The 26,989-nt window shown below is 36.3% G+C and overlaps 1 protein-coding gene and 1 long non-coding RNA gene across 2 annotated transcripts; one reads left to right on the top strand and one right to left on the bottom strand.

Moving 5' to 3' along the window:
• Nucleotides 1-9,407: 9,407 nt before the first annotated feature.
• On the bottom strand, nucleotides 9,408-15,709 carry LOC143304930 (venom serine protease Bi-VSP-like). Its single transcript, XM_076627473.1, has 8 exons — nucleotides 15,421-15,709; nucleotides 14,985-15,036; nucleotides 14,716-14,913; nucleotides 14,448-14,543; nucleotides 14,222-14,376; nucleotides 13,839-13,893; nucleotides 12,089-12,184; nucleotides 9,408-12,012 (listed from the first exon to the last, which is right to left on the bottom strand). The coding sequence occupies exons 1-7, from the start codon at nucleotides 15,439-15,441 to the stop codon at nucleotides 12,177-12,179; spliced, it is 585 nt and encodes a 194-aa protein (XP_076483588.1). The 5' UTR covers nucleotides 15,442-15,709; the 3' UTR covers nucleotides 9,408-12,012; nucleotides 12,089-12,176.
• Nucleotides 15,710-18,222: 2,513 nt separating this feature from the next.
• On the top strand, nucleotides 18,223-19,654 carry LOC143304934 (uncharacterized). Its single transcript, XR_013061602.1, has 2 exons — nucleotides 18,223-19,066; nucleotides 19,218-19,654. It is a non-coding gene; the product is annotated as an uncharacterized LOC143304934 (long non-coding RNA).
• The last annotated feature ends 7,335 nt before the right edge of the window (nucleotides 19,655-26,989 follow it).

The following is a 26,989-nucleotide window of genomic DNA, read 5'->3' on the forward strand; positions in this document are numbered from 1 at the left end:
GGTCTGCGTGTGGCGAGCCACGGGACAGAAACCGTTGGAATGTTTACTGTCGCGTGTCGCCACGAATATTTCTTTTAAGGAGAGCTATAGAATTACTCCATACCTTTGTTAGGCAAAGCGTTCATCCCTTGACCGCGGCTACGTTGGGCGACAGACCGTCACCTCGAGCCAAAGCTCACCGTCACTAATCTCGAACAATTACAATCGGATTGAATAACTACAATAGTTTAGTTACAGTTATAGTAGACTTTAGATTGCAATGTTGCGGGGCTATCCAAAGGTTCCGGTGTCCTTTCATCTCCGACATATAGATATACATGTATATGTGACGAAATATACTAAAGCAATATTGACCCTTTGTCGCTGAAAGTATCAAACTACAAAACTGCTAAAAATGGTTGCTACCGCAACCATTCTGCAATCTACCTTGCCCAAAACACTCTTCCAGTCACCTCCAAACTCTTCAATTCTCTCCACCTAACCACCCACAAACCATTCACAAACATGCAATTCTCGACAAAAGAAGAACTTATCGTCAGTTGTCCTTAACATCTCGTTCATTCATTTGGTCCCTATCCCCCTATTTCCTCCCACTGCGATGATCGCACTACATTTTTCCACGTCTCTATTCTATTCTCTGGATGATCTGAATTCTCGAGCAGTCGAGTGACGATTGATCTGTACAATTGATCGATTTCCTTTTACTACAGACATGCAAGAAATTCCGTGTTGGAGAGCGATGTTGCGAGTTCGAATGCCTGGACCATCTGAAGAACGTTACCGGAACTGGTATAGTTTATGTCGTTGATGATAAGAATTCCTCCACGACTCAGCAACAAGAGCTACTCTGGGTGATGAGCTTAATGGTGCTGTTGCGGCTATTTTAATTTTTCAACAAGGATCCAGATGGCGCCGTTGACGAAATTCTTTCATTATAAACGTCAACGATCAACATCAGCCATCAGGGAACGAAGAAGGTACGCTGTAACGTGTCTGAGTAATTATACCTCGAGGAGTACATACAGTTATGTAATGAAGATTCGTATGTGAGTGTTTGTTTTCTTATTTCTTTTCCCTTTGTTTCATTTGAATGGATTTTTGTACTCAAAGAGCGAGGTAAGATTACGTCAGATACGTTTTTACATATGCTAAAAAAATGGAAAATGATGATGATGAATCAATGACGCGTAGAAAATTATAATCTATCGTATTGCTGTTATCTAATGGTGTTGTAGTTGACTGTATGGTGGATGTATCTAATGGTGTTGTAGTTGACTGTATGTTGTTCAATATTGCTATGAAACTCTTCTGATTCATTGTCACTTATACGAAGGATGGAAGTATACGAATTGGGAGAAGTCAGGTTGAGAGATGCAAAATTTATACGCTCGTTCTGTCAGTTATCCCAGTGTCTGTTACGCGATAGAAAATGAACGAACTGAATAATAAATGCATTATCGGCATGAAGATTGCTTGATGTAGGCCACCGCGTTTTTTCTATCCTTCCGATACCATTTTTCTTTTCTTTTTTTTTTGCGAAACACTTTGCTAGTCGTGAGAAGCAGCAATTCCCTTCTGCGAATCAATTACGGTTTACGAGAAATTGTATTATAGCCTGGAACGTATTCAAATTATCTTCAATTATTCTCGGCTGTTTCCATTTCCATTCGTCTCTTACGTAAGTACTCGTTTGATGTACGTACATAGTGAGACAATAATCGTCAACACCTTTAATGTTTTCAGTATTATAGAATAAGACGCGAAAATACGTTGAAACCTGACTTTTAGATTCGCGAGACTCTATAAGGCTTCGAAAGTCTCTTGTTTCAGGCCGAATAAAAAATTGTAGATGAAGAATTACATTGCGAGGTCTGTTAAGGAAAATTTTAAATCGTATCGTTGTAATAGGATTATTTCAGCGAGGGAAATTACGTGTTGCGTGCGAAGCCACGAGCTTTCTTTCAGGCTAATATACATAATTGTCCTATCGAACTTTCCATCTAAACCGTTGCGCTCACACGTGGATTTTGCATTTCAATTTTCTTACTTACAGTCCAGTCCAGTGAGACCAAGTTAAATTTTTCAGCCCTCCGAGGTAGAATATGCTTTATAGAGAGACGTACAACGCCATGAAGGGGAGACAGATCAATAAATTGGGTTATCTTTAAATTACTGACAATCATTTCATCGACGCGGTTTCACCGACACCGAGTCCCCCGGCAACGTCTGTCAAAGCTTATTTACCGATACACTGAAATCAACCACAATCATTTTACCGACCTCTTCCTTTGCTGACAGTTATTATACTCGCTGTCATATGTTATCGTTGATTATACATCTTTATTTACAAATTCGTTCCTGTGTATAACGAAACAAAGGAAGAAACGAAAATGATACGTTTCATGACGCATTGTTAAATTATTAATTAACGAGAGTTACATATCTACATGAATGCTTTGAAATGTCAGTTAGAATTCATGGAAATGGATACAAGCCATTTTACTATACATAAATAGAATTATAAAGACATGTTACGTACTAATGCTTTTACGAAATATACTTCTGTATACGTTTGACGTTTCTGTATTATTCCTTATGTGCTTTCTGCTCTTGTGTTTAGCTCGTCGGAAGTAAAAATACGTTAAGCGAATCAGCTAATCTATTCGAGCGTTTCAATGGCTCAGTCTTCTCTTATGCAACTACCAAAAGAGAAGATAAGTCTTTGGTTATAAAACATTTCATAACGTCCAAAGTAACGGGGCACTAAGATGAAACTTTAAGACAGACCAGATATCAGTCATCGTCCGTAAATACATTTATTACGATCGTTTAAAGTTTAAAGAAACACCGTTATAAAGTCGTAATACGAGTCAAAGCGAAGAGAAAGTAAACTGTTGGATATATGACAAAATAATTCTATTTTAAATAAGAGACTGGTCAGCGTGGTTATTTTGTTTACAAAATCAAACGAATTTAATGAATGTAATGGTAAGGAAGTAACTATAAGTGGCTGTTAAACTATTTTTATGCTTGAAAAGTAATTCGCAAAGTAATGTAAAGCAGTACTACTGAGTTGTACATATCCTCTTTCAGAATTTGTTCTTAACCTCTTGCTTCATAACTTCCTTAATTATACTCTTCAAACTTATGGACTACTTCGATGTTGTTACGAATAGAAACTGATAAAATATTAATCTTAAATATAGATTGAAATGAAAGCTTGTCACGTAAATATATATATGTACTAGTTACTCAAACTATGGATCACATAACCTATACAAAAAAAAAAAAAAAAAATTATTGTACACTATAAAGCAAGAGGTTAAATCTTTAATCTGTTAAGAATTAAATTTTTTATTGTAACTACGAAAATTATAAAAGTACCAAGCGAAGCAAGTACGGAATATATGCGGAATATGAATCGCTCAACGAGCCAAAGAGCGGCTCAGTGACAAAATTAGTAAAGTAAAGACCACAAATATTACAACATTATATTCTACCACAAAATAATTCTCTATACAAAAAAGGTACACAACGAATCGATTTTTCACAACGATAAGAGTCAACACAACCAATCAAGACCAGGCGAGACTCTCATAAGACAACGATATCAGAGGGATCAAATCAGCGACTTCAATCTATGTTACAGAGTATAGTTATCAAGAAAAATTGCTCTTTTCATGAAAAGTATGGTAATGATACTCTTATAATACATTGTATATCTGGCAGTCGGATGTGCCCGTGGCCATCGGAAATGTAAAGACGACGCTTTTAGAAAGTGATAGCGCCATCGCGTTTTAAAAACGCGTTAGAAGAAGGACGGTTTCGCTATCCAAGGCGAATCGAAAAGTGTGCGTGTTGCGAGAATCAGAGTTGATCGAGACGTCGAAGCATAGAGTCGTTAGAATTGAGTTGCGAGTGTTGTCGAGTGTTAGAGTTGCTAGTGAGAGAGAGAGAGAGAGTTACCAAATAGTTGTCAAGTTATTTGTTGTAAATACGAGCGTTCCATTTAGTTTTCCTGTTAATCAAACATCGTTTCTCTGTCTAACTAATATCTGTATTTTCAATCCATTATTAATATATTCCGATATTACAAGTGGGGGCTCGTCCGGGATTGAATAAGACAGAGAAACGATACGATTTAACGGAGCTATTTGTGCGGGAGTAGAAAAGAATAGAATAAAATGGCAAACGTTGAAGACGAACGATTGTCGGGGGAAGAGGATTTGACGCTGGAGGAGCTGAGGAGTAAGCTCGCACAGATGAATCTGCCTATATCCGGTGCGAGATCAGTGCTGGTTGCCAGGTTGAACAGAGCGTGCAAACCTGGTCGATCTACTCCTAAGGATTCGAAGCGTGGCGAAGAACCAACAAACCAGCGAGATCTAAGAAGCAAGCAGAGAGCCGAACGCAGTCAAGAGGGAGAGGAAGACCTCGAGAAGCTGAGGACGAAAGAGCTGAGAGCGCGTCTCGTTAGCTTGGGGTTGAAGGTAACGGGAAGAAAATCCGAACTACGCGCGCGGCTACAGGCGGTCCTAGAAGGAGACGATGTATCGTCGGAAGAAGGGAGCTCCGATGAAAGTGAAGGCGAGGACGATAAACAAGGCGCGCGAGAATACAGGAGAGGCACGCGAGCGGTGTATCAGGACCGCGATGAGTATCAGCAGAAGTATATGCGTCGGCTCGATGTTGAGTCTTAAAGACGTGGAAGACTCATTAGAGAAATTCAGCGGGGATGATCTGCTGAGTGTAAATCAGTGGGTGGAAGACTTCGAGGAAATGGCAGAAGTGTGGGGTTGGTCAGACGCCCACATGGTGGCCTATGCTAAGAAATTACTCGCAGGCTCCGCTCAGACCTTCGTACGACAAGAGCGATGCGCGAAGTTCTGGGCAAAGCTAAAAAAGGCGTTGAGGAATGAGTTTGAAAATGTAGTAAGCGACCAACAGATACATGGCGAGTTATCCCATAGAAAGAAGAAAGCAGATGAGAGTCTGCAACAATATATGTATCACATGTGCGGGATTGCAAAAGAAGGAAGGGTTGATACGCAATCCTTGATAGACTACATTATTCAAGGCATTCCCGACGAGGTCGCGAACAAGACTGTGCTATACGGAGCCAGGAATATCGAGCAATTAAAAGAGCGTTTCAGGCGCTACGAAGCGATAAAAAGAGATATGGAGATGAGGACGAAATTTGAGGAGCCGAAGAGTAGCAGGGTAAAGCCGGTGGCGAAGCTGTCCGAAACCGAGAGGAACAAGGAACCCGGTCGATCTGGAGATGCGAGGAAGGCGCGATGCTACAATTGCGGTGATGCGGAGCACGTGTGTGCGGAGTGTCCGAGCAAGTCGAGAGAACCTAAATGCTTCAAATGTAGGGAGTACGGACACATCGCATCAAAATGCGACAAGGCACTGGGTGAGCCGTCAAAAAAAGTTTACAGCGTGTTTCGGTCGTTACAAACAAGGCGTGGTAAGGATGTTAAGATGGAAAATTTCGAATTGAGCGCGTTGATAGACACCGGTAGTGAGCTGACTCTAATGCGAGCAGATCAGCATGTGAAAATCGTTGGATTTGGCGGTGTCGGTTCCGGAAGGAATTTTACGCTCGGGAAATTTTCGACGAACATTATTATAGACAATGAGTCGTACTGTATAACCATACACGTAGTTCCAGACACAGTGATGCAACATTCGCTTATTATTGGCGCAGACTTTTTGGACACTGTTGAAATAAGTACAAAAGGGGGAGAATCTTTTATTAGTAGAATAAAGGACGAAAATCCCGATGAGTGTCCGGAAGTCCTCAAGATAGATGTAGAGACACAGGCGAGTGAGATAGATTTGTCACACGTTAAGGACATGCAACATAGTCTAAAAAGAGATTTGAAGAGAACCAAAGCATTGCTAAGAGACGCTCAAACGATGCCGGAGAGATCGAAAGGTGACTCGACGGGTAAAGCAGCTTTACGACAGCTGAAGAACCAGTTAGAAGATGCAGAATGCGCTAGAGCAGTTGCAGTTAAAGCGAAACAGGCACTGGAGCAAGAACCGAATGAGACGCGGGCTTCGTTGCAGGAAGTACTGCGGCAACGTTCCGAAGCAGAAGATCGTGATTAATGTAGCTAGTCGCGAACGAACTGAGCTACTGTCGCAATTGGAAGAAAATAAAGAAGAGTTAGCAGAAGTTTTGAAGAAGTATCGGGCAGCTGTGCAGCAAGTGTCGGAGGAACGGAGAATAGTGGCAAGACACGTGGTGATTGGTAAAGTGGACCACGAGATGGTGTCCTCGTCGGATTCTTGCGGCCAGCAGGAGGACTTAGCGAACATCACGAGGAGGAAGAATCTGGCTAAACAACAGCAACAGGATGTTGTTGATGATATTTGCGAATTTACTGAGAAGGATAGCGTTGCGGGTGTGAGGGTTGTTTCAAGTTTTCGGATAGACTCGAAGAGAGTGAATGCAAGGCGAACGAAAAGACAAGGGAAGTCGCACGCGCGGAATCCCTCCAATAATATCGATACGAAGATTCGATATACAGAGGATGTGGATGACGAGGACGACGATGGGATTGTCGAGGACACGATGAACGTGAAGACATTCGAAAAAGAAGAGATCATAGTCTCGGTAGATGGTAAGTTGTTAACGTCTTCCATGAACCGAGCCTACGAAAATGTCACGATGCTGCCACGACGATCAAAGCCCCTGACAAGAGTGAAATGGGTAAACAAAGAACGGAGAGGAAGATAGAGGAAGAGCGAAAGAGGAGCAGTAGCATCGAGGACGAACAGGCCGCGGTGTTCCAAGAGGAACGAAATCAGCTGCGTGCGGACGCAAAGAGACGGATTGAGGAGATCCAAATCCGAAACAAGCGGGCGTATAACAGGAGACGCAAGAAGGCGACAGCATACAGGACGGGAGATCTAGTGGCAATCGAGAGGATGCAGAGGGGTCCCGGGCTAAAGCTGCATCCGAAGTTTCTTGGACCGTATCGGGTGATAAAAGTCCTGCGAAATGACCGATACATAGTGCAGCGAGAGGGGGAGCACGAAGGGCCACGTACAACTTCCACGGCAGCCGATCACATGAAATGGTGGAATGCTGACGATAGTGATGTAAGTGCGAGCGGCGATGATGAGCACATCTGAGGGCAGATGTGATTGTCAGGAAAGGCCGATTGTAATATCGTAGAATAGCTTTGATTGGAGATTGGCTGAAAATAGAAAAACCGTGTACGTCGTGTTTCTGTGGTTCGTTTACATTTAAGAGTGCCTACGTGACTAAAGGCACGTAGTTGGTAGTTCTTACATAGGTATGAGGGAAACAATAGACAACGTTAGAAGAAGGACGGTTTCGCTATCCAAGGCGAATCGAAAAGTGTGCGTGTTGCGAGAATCAGAGTTGATCGAGACGTCGAAGCATAGAGTCGTTAGAATTGAGTTGCGAGTGTTGTCGAGTGTTAGAGTTGCTAGTGAGAGAGAGTGAGAGAGAGAGAGAGAGAGAGAGAGAGAGAGAGAGTTACCAAATAGTTGTCAAGTTATTTGTTGTAAATACGAGCGTTGCATTTAGTTTTCCTGTTAATCAAACATCGTTTCTCTGTCTAACTAATATCTGTATTTTCAATCCATTATTAATAAATTATAATTAATCGGACAAAATTACACCTTTAATATATTCCGATATTACATTACCGTGATGTAATATTTATCATGCTTATTTTGTACGTAAAACGAATCGTTGGAATATTCCCGAAGCTAACGAAGCATTTCCCAAAAGTTAAACCGAAGAAATTAACGCGAATAGTTAAGTGAAATTTTTCCATTAACTTGCTGACCAACCGACAAATAAAAAATCATAAAAATTGTTTCAATGTGTTGAGGTCACGCATAACTTCTTTTTTCATTGACGATTACCAAACAGGTAAAATTTCGAAATTGTACGAAGGCCACGTGACCAGATCGTATTGGAATTTGAAGTGCATGGAAAAACACAACTCGAAGTACAAACCTTGAGCTGTACTACTCGAAGTACAAACGTGAACTAATGGATGCAGAAAAGCAATTAACGCCAAACATCCGAACAGCATCTTGGAGCCCGTCATTGTTCTGAAATAAAAGAAGTGACGAATTAAAAAGACGCAGGACTAATAATAATAAAGGAAACTTAGTTCGTATTATAAATTGAATTTACATCAGAAAAGAAGCACGATCAAGCGAAACAGATCGTAGAAATGACAAATATCATCGATATACGTTTCAGTGTAATTTCACTTTTGAAAATTATTTAGTTTAATACGATCGTATTCATCGCTCTGAAACTTTCATTGTGCTGCAATTTGTGCTGCGTCTTTTTAATTTCTCTATCTTTCTGTGTTTTCGGAAAAATTACTTGAAAGATTAAGAATTGCTTGCCTTATTTTATTTTCGATTAGTTAGGATTTGATTATTCCAGTTAAGGTTTATTATTTATAACAGGTTTTATCACTTGTTTATTATTTAGGAGTTTGTTATTTTAGGATTAGTACCTTTTAGGATTTCTTATCCTTCGAGTTTCTGTTTCAGATATTTAGGTCTATTTCAAGATGTTTTATTACATTAGGATTATTTATTCGATTAAGATAATTTAAGAGTTTCACAATGTACAAAGAAATAATCGCGTGAAATTTAGATTTATGCTTTAAACGTATTAAACACGCGGTAATTTCAATGTCTATAGCCTCGAACGTGTTCTGATTAGTTGTGTCATTGTCTGTGACATTGAAATCACAAAAATCCATTGCAAGTGTGCTGTCATGCAATGTGGATGTAATTGGGTTTTTTGGGTATTTCCTGTATCATCTGATTTGTACAGTACTATTTTAACGCAAGGACAGGAAACTTATTATATATTTCCCGTCCATTATTTGAATCGTTGTGAAGTGTAACGAATTATATTCGATTCGAGGAGATGTTAATGAATTACCCATTTCATATGTAATTACATGGAAATAAAAATCATTGCAAAAATAATTGATCTAATGGCAACGGAATTTCCAATATTTTTTTGTTTCGTCACGTCTTTTTCATAATATATCTTTTATAGGTACGTGATTTATTAATCGTTCGAATGGAAATAATTATTCGTATAATATTCAAATGATTCTAGCCATAAAATAAATTAAAACGATACCTGTCAATGATATGCAATCTGCGTATGACGTCAACCTCGATCTATGCTTATACAAGAAATTTTATCAATCAATGACTAGATATACAATAATCAAATGTTATAAAATTTCCTGAAAACCTTTAGGTGTTAATATTAAGGTGTTAATATCTTTAATATTTGCAAGTTATTGTTTAGCGCTAATTAGTTAGAATGTAACAAGTGGTGTACCAGAATTGAGATAATTAAGCCACACGAACAATCTTATTTAGATCTTTTTAATTTTTTAATTCTCTTTTGCTCCAATACTTCGTAAAATTAATCTTCGTTAGCTACTACACTTCATAGAATGACAAGAGATAATTTTTCTTATATAACGTTTCATTCATAAAATCTATCATTAAAGTATATCTTCATAAAAATATCATTCCATACTAACGGTATATTTGGTGTCATACGAGATAACAGTTACCAGTGATGACATATGTAACTTTATAAAGATATCTCGTTTTATTATATATTAAAAGAATGTACTCATTGCTGCTATATTTCAGATGAAAAAAAGGAGGCAACGATTTTACAGTGAAATCGTTCGTTTACAACTGATTCATTTACATTTCATGATAATACTGTGCATTCTGAATATGCTATGATTTGGTTTAAAATAATAAATAGTCCATTCTTGCATACTATTGCTCCGGCTTTACTTGTATTTTCGATATTGGTATAAATAGAAAGACAATTAATGTCGTTCGAGTCTATTTTCGGATCATTTATATTACGTTTAATCCATATAGTTATTATATGAGACATAGTATCGTAAAATTTGGAAGAATAAAACGTTCGTACAGGATGTACATTTTATAAGAATTCCAACAAATCTGCGTGTGCACCTAAAATACAAACCGATAGTGATTGTTCATAAGTTTATATACATTATCTAATGTCAATCGAAGGTATCAATTCTTTTTCTCCATAAGAGTACTTTTTCATTTATATGTGTTCAAAAATACACGTGTTCAACCGTGAAGCATATGTCACCTACAACGAAAAAGAGTTTTCCTATACTTAATATTTCCTTTATATACCTATGAAAGTCTATTCTTCGCGTAGTATGAAATTATGAATAAATCTGGAATATTGTTCAATCTGAAAAGAAAAATAACTTATTGACATCATTCATTGATACGAGATTCAGAATGTTTGTTTTGTCTTGCAGAGAAAGAAGGCAGCCCTTTCTTTTAATGTGAAATAGAAAGCGAAAATTTGAAAACAGATTTTTTGGAAATTTACTTGCAAATATCGTTTTCAATATCGTGATTTTCTTCCCAATGGTACTGTACTTTCAAATTTTCCAGTATCCCTCTAAAAACAAAAAGTCGAACCTCGTTATCATTAACATAGGCATTACAAGGAAGAGAAGTATTAGAAAGCAACTCCTTTTTATTATGGATTTCTTTATAATCGTGTAAATAAGAAATTCCGGAAATTTTTTCCTCAAGAATTTAATTCTTGTGTTTTGATTGATAATTATTACACTGCATACTAACTTTTCGCATACTGTTCGCGTCTAACAATTTCCTAATAATAACTACTTCAAAATTACATATGTTCTTGCACGAATTCAAAAGTACGTATGATACAATTACAATTGATTCTAAAATAATAATTATTTAAAGATATTAAGATACTAATTAAACGTTTCACTATATTTCAAAATCTGGAACAACAAATTTTTATTTATAAAAAATGAAACTGTCTTTATATATTCTTTGTCATGATGCTATTTCTTATTACCATGTCGACATTTTTTAAAATTCATTTTGTTATCTCTACGCAATATGAAAATTCATATACTGCTTAATATTTTTTACATATTATCCATCCACCGCATGATATCTCCTGAAAAATCAAAATATTAATGTTATATTATTACAATGCTTCTTAAATTTCAATTTTTGACAAATTTGAAATCCAATATATTTTGCACAATTATTATTTATCAAAAAATTCTAAGTTAGTAACTTTCTTTTCAAATGGCAAATAACATATACTTTGACTTACCTGTAAGTTTTTGTTCCTAATCATCATTTCCTCTTATAGAACATCATTATTGTTCTCATAATTACTACCAGTGTCATAGATATTGTAGTGGCTACAACTGAATTAATAGAAAATGATAAATAACTGTGTATAACACTAACACATAACTGTGTATAACAATGACACATAACTTTTACTTACATATCAGTCGATAAGGGATTACTGTGATATCCTGTTGATGTTTCTTAAGGCACTTGATTAGGTGCGATACGGTATCATTCCTTATGGTATACTGTAGATAAGTATTTTAGAAAATAACAAGAATAAATCTAAATTATTCAGAGGTTCCAGTTTCGGCTTAGACATAAATACAGGACCATTTGCAAAGAAGAAAGGGTGCGTTTCTACAGCCTCGTTATAGTAACCATGAATACCAATCTCTGAATTACTGGTTACTAAACATAAATATCCTATAAAATTTAATATATTTCTTTAATTTTTAATACATACACGAGTTAGTAGTTCTAAATTATGAATCATCCTACCTGTGATATTACACTTTTCCTTATAATATCATCACTCAAGTGAACAACATTAAGATCATGTAAACCATGTCATCCTATCTTACTGTGAAGATACTTAGTTATGTTATCTAACATTATAAAAATATCATCAAATTCAAGTCCTTTTATTCACATCACATGGCCACGGCGATCTGGTTCTTCGTTATATAATGTTCTAAAATTTGTCGTATATATAGGATGTACAAACCGTGATATCAAGGTATCAGTTCTTCCTTCCCAAGGGACAGTTTCATTAAAATTCTGATAGAATTAAAAATTAATTATTAATATTCTAACAATCATATATGTTAAATACATTATAGTCAACGATATATACCTGAGCGAATGTAGGGGTGATTCCTTGATAATTATAAATGTCATCAGCCCACATCATTGTGCCACTTCTTTGTACTCCAGCCTCTAGATTAACAGCCTAAACAAACATACAAAATTTTATAGAAGCTGTACAAAATATAGTATATATGCGCAATATTGAAGCGTTCAAGGGGATATAAAGGTAATGTACATCACATACACGTGTACTCTCATGCAACAAAATACAATTAGATTTAATAGTATAAGCTCTTTTATTCATCATAATAGATTGGAAATTTAAGTGTCTTACGAGGGTGAGTAAAAAGTTACCCGCTCTGTCGGTGTAGAATTTATTTTAAGCAATTGTCAAAAAAGACATACATCATTTTTTGACGTAATCACTCAATTTCTGTATACACTTTGTCCATTTGCCGAAGGACCTTCGTATTTTCTCATTAAAAAATGTTTTGGGCTGAGCTGCGAACCACGAATGCATCGTCGTCTTCACCTTTTCATCAGCTTTCTCGGCATCCATCTCGCACAAACTTTTTAAAACCCAAATCTGTCGTGCACTATTGCATAAGCAGAGCCGTGGCTGATTTGCAAATGATTTGCCACATTATCCAGTGTCACTCGTCTATTCCATAGAGCATAAGTTCATGAGCACGTTCAATGTTGTCGTCGTGGATGTGGACGGGCGTCCAGCTGTTTTTTCATAACACTTGTGCGATCTTCTTTGAACTTTTGTGCCCATTCAAACACACTTCGTGACAAAACACTTTCTCCATAATGTGCATTAAATCTTTGATAAATATAGGCATCAAACATAACTTCCGACCACAAGAAACGAATCACAGCATCCTGCACTGTTTTCCTGCAAATCGCCATTGCAAAGCGCCATTACTCGCGCAACAGTCACAAACGAATTGACGTAACACAATGAAACCTACGCAGCAGCACTGAACAGATATTGACGTCATACGAAGAGTGCAGATGGATCAATACGGTGGACAGAAGTTTTAACTATCTGGAGTGCGGATAAATTTTTACCGAGAGTCGTATAGGAATCTATAATCTGTAAGTACACCTTTGGCTGAATGGAAATTTCTCTTACATATAGTCAAAAATGCAGAAACAGTGTATTGAATTGGAAAGTGATAAAAAATAAGCGAAGTTTCGAGGTTGCATGTGATTGCATGAGTACACAGGACGTTTTTAGCGAATAAAAAATAATTTTGAAAGACACGAGACTTATCTTGTATTTTATGCACTCTCTGTGTCCGAATCTCCAGAAGCTCTCTATCTTATGAAGTGTTTTAGATTAGCCGGAAAATTTTGTATGTACATACAAGAAGTATACGATCTAAGTGGAATATTCCATTATTCTCTTGATACAACAGAAACGAAATTTACAGAACTTCTCAGAAAGTTGGTTTATTATTACCAAATTAATAGAATTAATATACGTTTATCATCTTTACATACCTAAGTCGTGGAGGTTTATCGTGCGTAAAAAATTAGTGTCGTTTCAAAGTTACATTTCGTACATTTTAAGCCTATAATTTGTAACGTACAAAACAATGTAAATTTGAGCTGTTTCTTATCTCCACAATAAGAAAATCCAACTTTACGTTTTTTACACAATGATATTTATGGAACAGTAATATCATATTATTGCATCGCTTGGAGAATGAAGTCAAGGTACGATGTGACCCTAGTGTAAACGCTGGGATAGCCAGCTGTGCCGCACTTATAAGCGTAAGACACAATACCTATTAAATACGAGGTTAATTCATGTTGTATCAGCAGTGGTCCGCAGCGGTCAGCCTGAAAGGATCGTTAAATTTTTAATCAAAGATACTGAAATATATCGATCGAATTGTATTGAAATTATACTTATATACAGTAATAATCTTCTATTGATTTGTGTATAGAAATACTCCAATTTATAATGTACATGTTATATGTATTTTGAGCAAAACTAAGATTAGAAGGAAATTAGATTAAATACCATAATGAGGTGTGAGAAGTGGGCAAAACTATTAAATTGTGTTTATCTATTATTTCTAATGTTTAAGACGTCGATTTGATGTTAATTCGAATTGACGTGTCTTCAGATACCGTATAGTTTGTAGTAACTCTGTAACTTAATTACCGTACAAGAATCCTCTCCACCCTGAGCATGTTCGGCGCATATTATACCATCAGTGATATCAGGTGCATTAGGAAATTTGGAATAAGCTATTTTGCATTCGGCGTTCTTAATCACTGGCATTTGAACTTCCATTAATGCATTACGTCGTGGTCGTCCTACGAAGAAAATAAGAAAGATATTTAAGACTGGAACTGTTTAATTTTATTATAAAATTGATATCACTTACTATATCTTAACGCTCCCCATCCAGCAACAAGGGGGTTATAGCCGACGAAGTTGCTCTTTCGTAGGGGCTCTTTCGTACAAATGGGATATACGTACCCTGAAAAATAAAAAAATAAATGAAAATGCAGGAAACGAATGACCAAAAGTATGAGAAAGAATTGTACACGCTTTATGACACAATATATGTGTAGAGTAAGAAATTTCAGGATATGATACTTCAGTAATACTCAATAGCATATATATATATATATATATATTTGAGGAGTTACTCGAAAATGGCACCTCCTCCACCAATCTAAGAATGGCAATATTATGATTGTGTATGTTTTCTATTCCATCCATATGTGCACAATGTGCTGCGGTCAAAACATGCCTAGCCGATATCAGGGAACCTCCGCACTTCCATAGTGGTTTGTCTGGGTTTCGGGAATTACGAAAACCTAATGCAGCGATCCATGGCCAAGCGCCTAAAATGCAATAGTCATAGTTGTGAATATACATAATTTTTTCTCACATAACGAGTAACAACGATTATTACCTATTCGATATTCGATCATACAGCAGACGATAAGTACATACGTACAAATACTCTGAAATAGAGATTTGATAAAGACAGAAATTAAATTTTTATTCCAGTGGAATACAAATTATTAAATAATTCTATATAATTTCTATTTGAACTATACTGAACTATAAAGTTCAAACGTGTAATTTCTGCCCTAACAGTTTTTGATCTCTATCCATATTATTACTCCTATATCAATTTTTTATTTCAAGCAAAAAGATACTCTTCCTAACATGAAGTAAAAGAAAGAAATAATTCAAGTTAATAAGTAAAGTTACTACCGATAAAATCATAGCATTATTATTTAGTCTAATTGAAATGTACATTGATGTGCTGTTTAATGCCTTTAAAGTTCATTCTTTGCAGTAAATGGCTTATTATTAATCGGAAAGAAAGACATAAAACGTACCAAGTTCAGCTGGTTTACCATCGACCACCCTGGTATGAGAGACGTTGCTAAAACCACGGTATGGTGGTCGCAAAGCCTTATACTTATACACAGTTTTTATTAAAATTTCTCTCTTCTCTTTGTTTGGATCGTTCGGACAGCAAACGATCGTAACATTGCCCTGGTATCTGCACACTGATCGTCTATAAAAATCGGTGGCTGTACGGTACTGTATCTGCCATATTTCTTGCAGAGGTTTACATTTTCTGTAGTCAAGGCACCTGCCTTCTTGATTGTCCGGTGTGGTACATTCTGGATCAAACAATTTTAAAACATATGCAGTTCAAAGATGCGTAAGAAAGCGACACCGATTACTCAACTTTCGAAGTAAAAAGCCGATCAAGTCCACAGGATTGCCCTACAGACACGTATTAATCCGTAAGAGTTAGTCATCATGTTGATAATAATTATCTAAAGAAACTTTTCACGTGAAAATATAAAATTTTAATTGATTAGATATTGTGTTAGCCATACTTAAGAAAGAAAATGAAAATGAATGAAATGAAAGAAAAGGACTACCTTCAACCTCATTTTTTAAATAAACACTTTGTCAGTTTTGCGGTAAATAAATTCTTAGGAATTCAGGACAGTTTTTAGTGAATCATTTTGTTTCGACCGTTCGCGGAGAGACGCGATCGCGAGATAGCACGTCAACGAGAGTTGTAAGTTCCCGTTACGATTAAATAATCGACGCCACGAACTGATCGATCCCCTTATTTCGATTATGATAATAAGGGTAGTTCAATGAAATTCCACAGAATTAACACAAATAAATTAATGTTTATTTCAACAACTTATTAACTAGAAAGATATAAAAGGAACAAAAAAAATGTAACTGCGTTTTGGTTGATAAGTAATGCGCGACATACCACATGTGTTGACGGTTCGACTTCTCGAAAAGTTCTGAACGCCTTTCGATTTTTTTCGTTTTTTCTGGAAGGCGACCCCCACTACGTTCGGATCACGCCACATTCTTTTACTGCGAGGTAAAATACGGGCCACGAGTCGACGTTTCTGGAAGTCGCCCTGCTTAATGAACCACGCGCTTGCCACTACAATGTTTGTTTGCCGGGCAGACGCGACGATCCGTCTGCGACATTATAGTGGCGCGATCGATAGTTAAGAATATGACCTATGGTAAGCCGCATGGCGTAACATTCTCCCCCCGTTGAGAGGGTACCGATCAAACTAGGGAGGTGTGGTTGAAGTTCCCATCTTATTTCGTCTCGGTGGCTAGTTGTTCGGGTTTCTCGAGATCGGGTTGAATTGGCAGTGGGACAAGCCTTTTGACGCCCCGATCCAAAATGCTCTTTGCCGTCTGAACTGTAGCTGTCCGGATGACACCATCGGCGCCTGGATGAACCTTGATAACTCGGCCCAGAGTCCAATGCATGGAGGGAACGTTGTCCTCTCTGAGGATGACGATTGTGCCCTTTTGGATGCTGTGTCCACCCTTGCTCCATTTATTGCGGTTGGTTAGCTCGTTCAAATACTCCTTATGCCAGCGGTTCCAAAAATGTTGTTTAAGCTGTTGGATATGCTGCCATTTGGAGAGTCGGTTCGATGGAATGTCTCTGAAATCTCGATCACGTAAGCACATTAATGAATCGCCAATGAGGAAATGTCCGGGAGTGAGGGCTAGGAGATCATTTGGATCGGTGGAGATAGGAGTTAGCGGGCGGGAATTGAGGACTGCTTCTATTTCTATGATAAGAGTATTACGGTGTTAAGCTCATATGTTTCTGTTTCTCCACTCGCGCTGCGCCATAATATCCTTTGATATTTCCGATCCTCTGGTCGTACGAGGAATTGCCGATACATTTTCTCGATGTCGCCAGTGAGTACGTACTGATGAGCGCGGAATCTAATTAATATACAAAATAAATTGTGAATTGATTCGAGAATATAGGATTTCCCCATTTTCATGATTATCGTGATTTTTGTATAAATATATTTTTTAAGATACTAATAATTAGGTAGTCATAAATTAGTATTATCAATTATTTTGCATTTATAATTCCGCCTCTAGTATAAGTGTTAATTGAAAACTAACTTTATGTTTCAAAAAGTACTAGCAAAGTCGTTGAGTAACAAGCCACTGATGCTAACACAAATAGCATTGTCGTAATTAAATATTTCTAATTATTCATTTTTCATTTTGAACCTGTAGAAACAATTTATTATATATACTATTAGCTAAGTAATTGCATATTTAATTAAGTCGAAATATAAAACTTAGTTATTTTAATAATTTAAAAAATAAAAAACTGACAAACATTTCAATTTAATTTATGGTTGGAACAAAAGACAGTTATTTTTCATTAATTGAAATATTGCAATGCAGAGTACTTTCCAAAATACGCCGAGAGTATTCCTGATGATGAAACGAGCGTTGCTTCATCGAACGCAGCTAAAGAAAAAAACATCTATGTAGTTGGTGGTACGATGCCTGAAATAGAGGGCGATAAATTGTACAATACCTGTACTATTTGGGGTCCCGATGGAACGTTGATAGCAAAACACCGAAAGGTAAGTAATATATTCCTTTATGGCTTTGAATTTGAAAATATTGGGGTGAAGAAAGTGACTCTATCTAGGAATAATTTAGGAATATACATATGTACATACGTATACTATAACCAATTCTATAATTTACGGTTTATAAAATACGTTATGATACGGGAAACGCCCATTTTTGTTGTAATGTGTTTGTTGTTGTATAAATTTTTCACATACTTAAAATATTATTATACTTATTTTTTCTCCTTTTTAAACATTATTAAATGATAAGATTTTTTAATAAAAGAAAGTGATAAAAACGCTGTCAGTTATTAAATAAAAAGTAATTAAAGTTTAGGAGTTGGTAACTTTGATATTAAATTACAAAAGTTGCAGCAATAGAATTAGCGACTACATTTTTATGTTATTAGGTACATCTATTCGACATCGACATTCCTAATAAGATTACTTTTCGAGAGAGTGATTCACTCAGTCCTGGTAACTCCCTAACGACGTTCGATGTGGAGGGCTGCAAAATAGGTATTGGCATTTGCTATGATATTAGATTCGAGGAAATGGCACGCATTTATCGGAACAAAGGTACAGTAACTTAATCGATCAATACTTAACTAGCAAAAAATTAAATATCTTTCTTAACTATATTCTATATAAAATTAATATAATCTGTAACTCTGTATAAAAAGAAGCTTAATTTAAAAAACCAGTATATTTGCTGAAAATGAAACAAATAAAAGAATTAAAAGCACAATAAGAGGACTGTCCTCGCATATTCAGAAATGATGGAATGTGAACCGTGCAACTACGAAGTTAATTGGTATTCGGTGGCTTCATATTTCCTGCTTCTCTGGGTTAGGTTGCCAAATGCTGATATATCCAGCGGCATTCAATATGACCACTGGACCACTGCACTGGTCATTACTTCAGCGTTTCAGAGCGAATGATAATCAATTATACGTTGCCTGCATATCACCGGCTCGTGTTCCTTAAGCAAGTTACGTCGCATGGGGACATACACAGTTGACCAATCCCTGGGGAAAGATTCTTTACGATTTGGAAACTCAAGAGAATATGGCAGTCACCGATATCGGTAATTTACAGCTTAAAATTAAAAGCGAGAGATCCATGATGTAATTAATTTTTAGTCTCGTTAATTTATCGATTTAGCCATCTTCCTCTGTATTTGTTGAATTTATTAGTAAGCATTACTTATTACTTCGTATGTTTCTTTTTTCTATCAGATCTAAAAGTTGTTGAGGAAGTAAGGGCTCAGATACCTACATTTTCTCAGAGACGTACAGATTTGTACGACACTGTCTGTAAGAAGGAGTAACTCTACACTAAAACAGAAAATGTTTTTTTATAATATTTCTACTACCATATCCTTTTTTTGTGAATTATTACTAATTTCTTATCATTTGTACTAAATGAATGACTCAATTAAGAAAACCAAAATGTTATAAATAATAATCTGTATATCTTGTGTATCAACATGTAATTGGATATTATAATAATATAGGAATGCTATAATAATATAGGATAATAATATAGGAGAATAATAATATAGAAAAAAATACATGCTTTTAAACACCTTTAATATCGATCACATAAATTGTTATAATTTACAATGATTACGCATACATAAAAGACCCCTTGATAGTAAAATTTACGATCAAAAGGCACTTACGTATCGTTTAACAACATTTAATTTATAACACCTTTTAAACATTTAGACAGATTAACACATAACACTTCTTATATATAAACATCAATTCGAAGTTATCGGCTTGGAGAAATTGGTCGATTAATACCTGTAGATTGTCTGTCTCGATGAAAGACTTAAAGAGAGCAAAAACATGATAATGCCGCTAATATAATATTCCTTCTTTCTTGTATCTGTCTGCCTCTCAGGTCGTTTTACTAATTACAATAAGTAATTTCGACTTCTTTGCGCACTCTTTTAACGCATTCGAGACCGAAAGAAATTCATATCAGTCAGTAGGCAAGGGTATAATATACATATTTTATATATAACTTATGTAGTAATGTATATATCATGTTAATTTCATATTTTTTTCAATATAGAATTATTATATATATATATATATGACTGTACATAATACATTATAGAATAACATAGTATATAATTTTATATTTTAAAAATATGAGGTATACTATTTAAGATTGTCATCGATTTAAAATCAAAGTATGAAAAGGATACCCTGGAGAGAGTAAAACACAGAATCATTCCAACTAAACATTCAGATCGTACCGACACCTAGGTATCGTCTTACAATTAAATCTCGGTCTCGAATGGATTAAAATGAAATACATACTTGCAGCTTCAACATCTTCAATATCGAGGAGATTCAAACTTTACAAATAAATGTAAATTGCGATGTAAAACAAAGCGATGTAAAAAGGGAAAAAGGAGGAAAGAAGGAACAGGGAAGCAAAGAGAAGAAACGAATTTTTCATTTTCTCTTGCCAGGAATATAAGATGCTAAGTAATCTTCCTAAGTAATCTCCTCCAGCTTTTTCTAGTTTGCTCAATAATTATTAGTACATGTTAGGAAAACAAATAGAATTTTTGTTCTCAAGCGAGGTATAATTTAAATTTTGTATGTACACAAAAATGTTAAATATCTGTAATAAACATGGTATAATCAATTTTTTTACATAAAATTATATTGTATAGGCTATTGTTATTTAAACATTTTAAATTGGATGAAGAAAAAAAATGACGCAAATAAAACGTAGGACATTTTAATTAAAGAGACTAATATAGAGATTTATCTACTTAACTGTGATTAAATCATCTCCACTTAACGCTCTACCTCTTCTATTAATTATGCTTCGTTAAACTATGATTACAGAGGATGGGTTTTTTGATAAAATGACATTCTGACAAATATATATAGATCGATATATATAGATATAGATAGACAAATATATAGATTCTTACAACAGTAGTTATGAATGAACAGTAGTTATTGTATCAATTCCGTTCTTCATTTGTGAAAAGACAATTCGCCAGAATATGGATTCACTGTAGTTATAGCTATAGGATTTCAATCTAGTTGACAGACTTGCTTTACGTACTCTTGTTCTACCTTATCGCGATTCTCTCCTCATCTTATACGCTTTGTCGAGTGTCACGTAATTTTTGGGTTGGTTGGTGAAAATAAAATATAGTTGAGTCGTAACACAACTATTAACTTGGTTTTAATCAACCTTTATTATGAATTCAGCAATCACAATGTAACACGCACTGAGTTAACATAAATCACAATTCACTCCAACCACGTTATGTAAGACTTAGTTACAACAATACATTAAGTACGCGACTTATAAGAGTAGAGACCGACATAGATATGTTGACTATTCTAAGGATACAGAATAAGTGAAGTTTTACTGACGATACTGTGTCTGAGGAAAGCTAGGGGTGGGTGTGTCTAAGGACACGGGACTATCGGATTTGTTGATGACAATTTTGGTTAAGGAAGTGAGGGCAGTAGACACCATCTCCGATTGGATAATAGGACGGTTGGTGGACCAGGAAGGGTTTTAGCCGCCCTCGCGAGAAAGTTGCCAACGGAACATACCAGATGTGGAGAAAACCAACTTTCTAAGCTAACACGTGGTAGACAATAAACGTAAAGGGAAATTTAAGACAGGAAATACTCGCTTGGTCCGAAGGACCTTAACTATAAAAATGCCAAGGCCCCTGGTGGGCGCTTAAGACTATTGAGGGTGCGCGCCAAGGATATGCAGACATCTGGGTGCCATCCTGTCCGTGGTGTGTGGCCTGGTCTCTGATATGAATTGACGTTACACGAGCAAAGTAATATTGGCATATATCTCGGCTCTGGTTACAATCATTAGTTTCCGCCTAAACGGTTAGAATCACATAGCTCGCGCTCTACTCTCGTTTATTCAACATTCAGGCCATATGGTCGCATGCGACGAGTTTTATGTTAATTCCGACCGATTACAATACCTTTCTTTCGTTTACAAGGAACGACGAGACTGGCAGTTGCGTGATTTCCAATGCAAAAGCCGCGATATCTGCACGATAACCTAACCTCAACCGATTTTGTTGTACTATTCTTATGTGGATTTCGTTTGTACCACTTTCGTAACAAAAATAGAATACGTAGAACACAGCATTCCGTTATGCGATATTGTCGATTCATAACATCCGAAAAATCAGAGATAATTATTTCCCTACAGTTGTACATTTGTGTGAAAAATTACGAACGTAAAGTTGTTTGGTGCATGCACAGTCCTCCCCTCCCCTGCATTTGCGTGGACATGCTAGAAAGATTCACTTTTCCACGGTGAAACTGTATGTATTATAATTTCATTTTTACAAAGGTCGAACATCCTACTATGCATAAATTTAATATTAATATAAGCAGGTTTCGTGTTAAGTATTACATCTGACGTATAAGCACACGTGTGTACGAGCCTTGGTTTTAAATGTCTTATAGTAGACACCGAAAAGATTATTCAGTTGGATATCTGACTCAACATCAATATTTTACTAGGAGATAACATGTTAAGAACACGTTGGTGGATGGCATGGGAGATGATGAATGAAGACATACTTCTGTGAGATACATAAAATAGTAGTCAGAACGTATTTTGGCGCTTGGGGACAGCAACAGCTTTTTTTTTTTTTTATTTATTTGTTGGAATTACAATCAATTCTCGCGTTGAGAATTTTCAGTAATTTTTCTGGCGTGGCGCAGTGACATGGCTGTTTATTTACAATAAGTTAATACTTATTATAGATAGGTATAATTTATAAGTATTATAAGTAAGTGCATATGCTTAATTTGGATAATTAAATGAATCTAACGTTTAGGTCTAGCGGGTAGTGCCTCTTCAGCCTGCGAATCTGGTCCGTCGTATCGAGTAGTCCAGTGATTAGGGGGTTTCGGTGTTTCTTGACTCTTTTGCTATATCTGTCGCTATATTTTGCTATTTCCTCTTTGACTGTAGGTATCTTGAGGTCGCGATGGATGGTTTCGTTGGTAACATACCAAGGTGCGTCTATTAAGGCTCTTAGCGTTTTCGATTGGAATCGTTGTAGTATTTCGATGTTGGAGTTACTTGCTGCTCCCCATCGCTTCCTATATCCCTATATTCCGTACTTGCTTCGCTTGGTACTTTTATAATTTTCGTAGTTACAATAAAAAATTTAATTCTTAACAGATTAAAGATTTAACCTCTTGCTTTATAGTGTACAATAATTTTTTTTTTTTTTTTTTTTTTGTATAGGTTATGTGATCCATAGTTTGAGTAACTAGTACATATATATATTTACGTGACAAGCTTTCATTTCAATCTATATTTAAGATTAATATTTTATCAGTTTCTGTTCGTAACAACATCGAAGTAGTCCATAAGTTTGAAGAGTATAATTAAGGAAGTTATGAAGCAAGAGGTTAAGAACAAATTCTGAAAGAGGTTATGTACAACTTAGTAGTACTGCTTTACATTACTTTGCGAATTACTTTTCAAGCATAAAAATAGTTTAACAGCCACTTATAATTACTTCCTTACCATTACATTCATTAAATTCGTTTGATTTTGTAAACAAAATAACCACGCTGACCAGTCTCTTATTTAAAATAGAATTATTTTGTCATATATCCAACAGTTTACTTTCTCTTCGCTTTGTCTCGTATTACGACTTTATAACGGTGTTTCTTTAAACTTTAAACGATCGTAATAAATGTATTTACGGACGATGACTGATATCTGGTCTGTCTTAAAGTTTCAACTAATTAGTGCCCCGTTACTTTGGACGTTATGAAATGTTGTATAACCAAAGACTTATCTTCTCTTTTGGTAGTTGCATAAGAGAAGACTGAGCCATTGAAACGCTCGAATAGATTAGCTGATTCGCTTAACGTATTTTTACTTCCGACGAGCTAAACACAAGAGCAGAAAGCACATAAGGAATAATACAGAAACGTCAAACGTATACAGAAGTATATTTCGTAAAAGCATTAGTACGTAACATGTCTTTATAATTCTATTTATGTATAGTAAAATGGCTTGTATCCATTTTCATGAATTATAACTGACATTTCAAAGCATTCATGTAGATATGTAACTCTCGTTAATTAATAATTTAACAATGCGTCATGAAACGTATCATTTTCGTTTCTTCCTTTGTTTCGTTATACACAGGAACGAATTTGTAAATAAAGATGTATAATCAACGATAACATATGACAGCGAGTATAATAACTGTCAGCAAAGGAAGAGGTCGGTAAAATGATTGTGGTTGATTTCAGTGTATCGGTAAATAAGCTTTGACAGACGTTGCCGGGGGACTCGGTGTCGGTGAAACCGCGTCGATGAAATGATTGTCAGTAATTTAAAGATAACCCAATTTATTGATCTGTCTCCCCTTCATGGCGTTGTACGTCTCTCTATAAAACATATTCTACCTCGGAGGGCTGAAAAATTTAACTTGGTCTCACTGGACTGGACTGTAAGTAAGAAAATTGAAATGCAAAATCCACGTGTGAGCGCAACGGTTTAGATGGAAAGTTCGATAGGACAATTATGTATATTAGCCTGAAAGAAAGCTCGTGGCTTTGCACGCAACACGTAATTTCCCTCGCTGAAATAATCCTATTACAACGATACGATTTAAAATTTTCCTTAACAGACCTCGCAATGTAATTCTTCATCTACAATTTTTTATTCGGCCTGAAACAAGAGACTTTCGAAGCCTTATAGAGTCTCGCGAATCTAAAAGTCAGGTTTCAACGTATTTTCGCGTCTTATTCTATAATACTGAAAACATTAAAGGTGTTAACGATTATTGTCTCACTATGTACGTACATCAAACGAGTACTTACGTAAGAGACGAATGGAAATGGAAACAGCCGAGAATAATTGAAGATAATTTGAATACGTTCCAGGCTATAATACAATTTCTCGTGAACCGTAATTGATTCGCAGAAGGGAATTGCTGCTTCTCACGACTAGCAAAGTGTTTCGCAAAAAAAAAAAAGAAAAGAAAAATGGTATCGGAAGGATAGAAAAAAAGCGGTGGCCTACATCAAGCAATCTTCATGCCGATAATGCATTTATTATTCAGTTCGTTCATTTTCTATCGCGTAACAGACACTGGGATAACTGACAGAACGAGCGTATAAATTTTGCATCTCTCAACCTGACTTCTCCCAATTCGTATACTTCCATCCTTCGTGTAAGTGACAATGAATCAGAAGAGTTTCATAGCAATATTGAACAACATACAGTCAACTACAACACCATTAGATACATCCACCATACAGTCAACTACAACACCATTAGATAACAGCAATACGATAGATTATAATTTTCTACGCGTCATTGATTCATCATCATCATTTTCCATTTTTTTAGCATATGTAAAAACGTATCTGACGTAATCTTACCTCGCTCTTTGAGTACAAAAATCCATTCAAATGAAACAAAGGGAAAAGAAATAAGAAAACAAACACTCACATACGAATCTTCATTACATAACTGTATGTACTCCTCGAGGTATAATTACTCAGACACGTTACAGCGTACCTTCTTCGTTCCCTGATGGCTGATGTTGATCGTTGACGTTTATAATGAAAGAATTTCGTCAACGGCGCCATCTGGATCCTTGTTGAAAAATTAAAATAGCCGCAACAGCACCATTAAGCTCATCACCCAGAGTAGCTCTTGTTGCTGAGTCGTGGAGGAATTCTTATCATCAACGACATAAACTATACCAGTTCCGGTAATGTTCTTTAGATGGTCCAGGCATTCAAACTCGCAACATCGCTTTCCAAGACGGAATTTCTTGCATGTCTGTAGTAAAAAGAAATCGAATCTGGTCCGTCGTATCGAGTAGTCCAGTGATTAGCGGGTTTCGGTGTTTGTTGACTCTTTTGCTATATCTGTCGCTATATTTTGCTATTTCCTCTTTGACTGTAGGTATCTTGAGGTCGCGATGGATGGTTTCGTTGGTAACATACCAAGGTGCGTCTATTAAGGCTCTTAGCGTTTTCGATTGGAATCGTTGTAGTATTTCGATGTTGGAGTTACTTGGACAGCAACAGCTGGTGATACTGTCATACACCTCCATTTATAAACTTTCGAAAATCAATGTGACCTTCAAACTTTAGTGTATTCTGTTTCACAGCACAAAATGTTTCCGAAACGTACATTTATTGTTATAATAAACTTGACTAGTGGCTCTGAAATACTATCCTTGAAAAAACAATGGGGAAATTGGAGCAAAAAATAGAAGGAAATAAACAAAGACCTTGTTGGTTCGTAAAAATAAAATATGCTACAGGAGAAACTTTTTCCAACGGATTGAGATGCGACAAGCTTTAAAAGCTATGACGCGAATCGAGCGTTTGTCTACAAGAGCGCATTTTCGGTGGATATATATGTCGGAATGACATTGGGGATAGGGTTGTCGGTGTTTGAGGAGTCTTCATTGAAGGTAGCCATCGTTGCGGTGTAACGAAGATACGATTTATTGACACAGGTATGAATAACACAGGTTTGACAATCTACCACGGCAGTGAGACGTCCGCGACACTAGTGACAGTGGTCTCCAGTTCAATAACGAATCCGCGGCCAACGGGATGACAGATGGGCGTTCTCGCTGAATCTAAGTCTGACTCGTAAAAATAATTGCTGAGCGTAAAAACGTTACTCTTTGGTCGACGGGAGCGCGTAAAAGAATGCCCGTCCCGTCCCGATGATGCCACAGAGGAAAACTATAACGGGGTGTGTCTAAGGACACGAGATCATCGGATTCGTCGAGAAAAGCCTTCGTTCAGAAAGTAAGGGAAATTGGCGTTGCTGCTAATTGGTCAATCTCCATATCGGTGGTTAGAAAAAGATGCTAGGCGCCCTCGAGGGAAAGTTGCTAGTGGGAGACGCCGCTCGTTGAAAAATATGTCTCCCCTATCTTCCCGTAGTTGGGACAAAGACGGTTTGTCTGTTTGAAGGA

The sequence above is a fragment of the Bombus vancouverensis genome, unplaced genomic scaffold (assembly GCF_051014615.1).
Source record: "Bombus vancouverensis nearcticus unplaced genomic scaffold, iyBomVanc1_principal scaffold0064, whole genome shotgun sequence".
Classification (NCBI taxonomy): domain Eukaryota; kingdom Metazoa; phylum Arthropoda; class Insecta; order Hymenoptera; family Apidae; genus Bombus; species Bombus vancouverensis.

Bases quoted from the DNA above. Each gene is read 5' to 3' on its own strand.
- LOC143304930 (XM_076627473.1), bottom strand. From the start codon at position 15,441: ATGGTAAACCAGCTGAACTTG. The intron at 14,544-14,715 runs GTAACTCCTCAA...TTTATTTTTCAG, and splicing joins GGAGGAGGTGCCATTTTCGA to GGTACGTATATCCCATTTGT. The intron at 14,377-14,447 runs GTAAGTGATATC...TTTTCTTCGTAG, and splicing joins ATGGGGAGCGTTAAGATATA to GACGACCACGACGTAATGCA.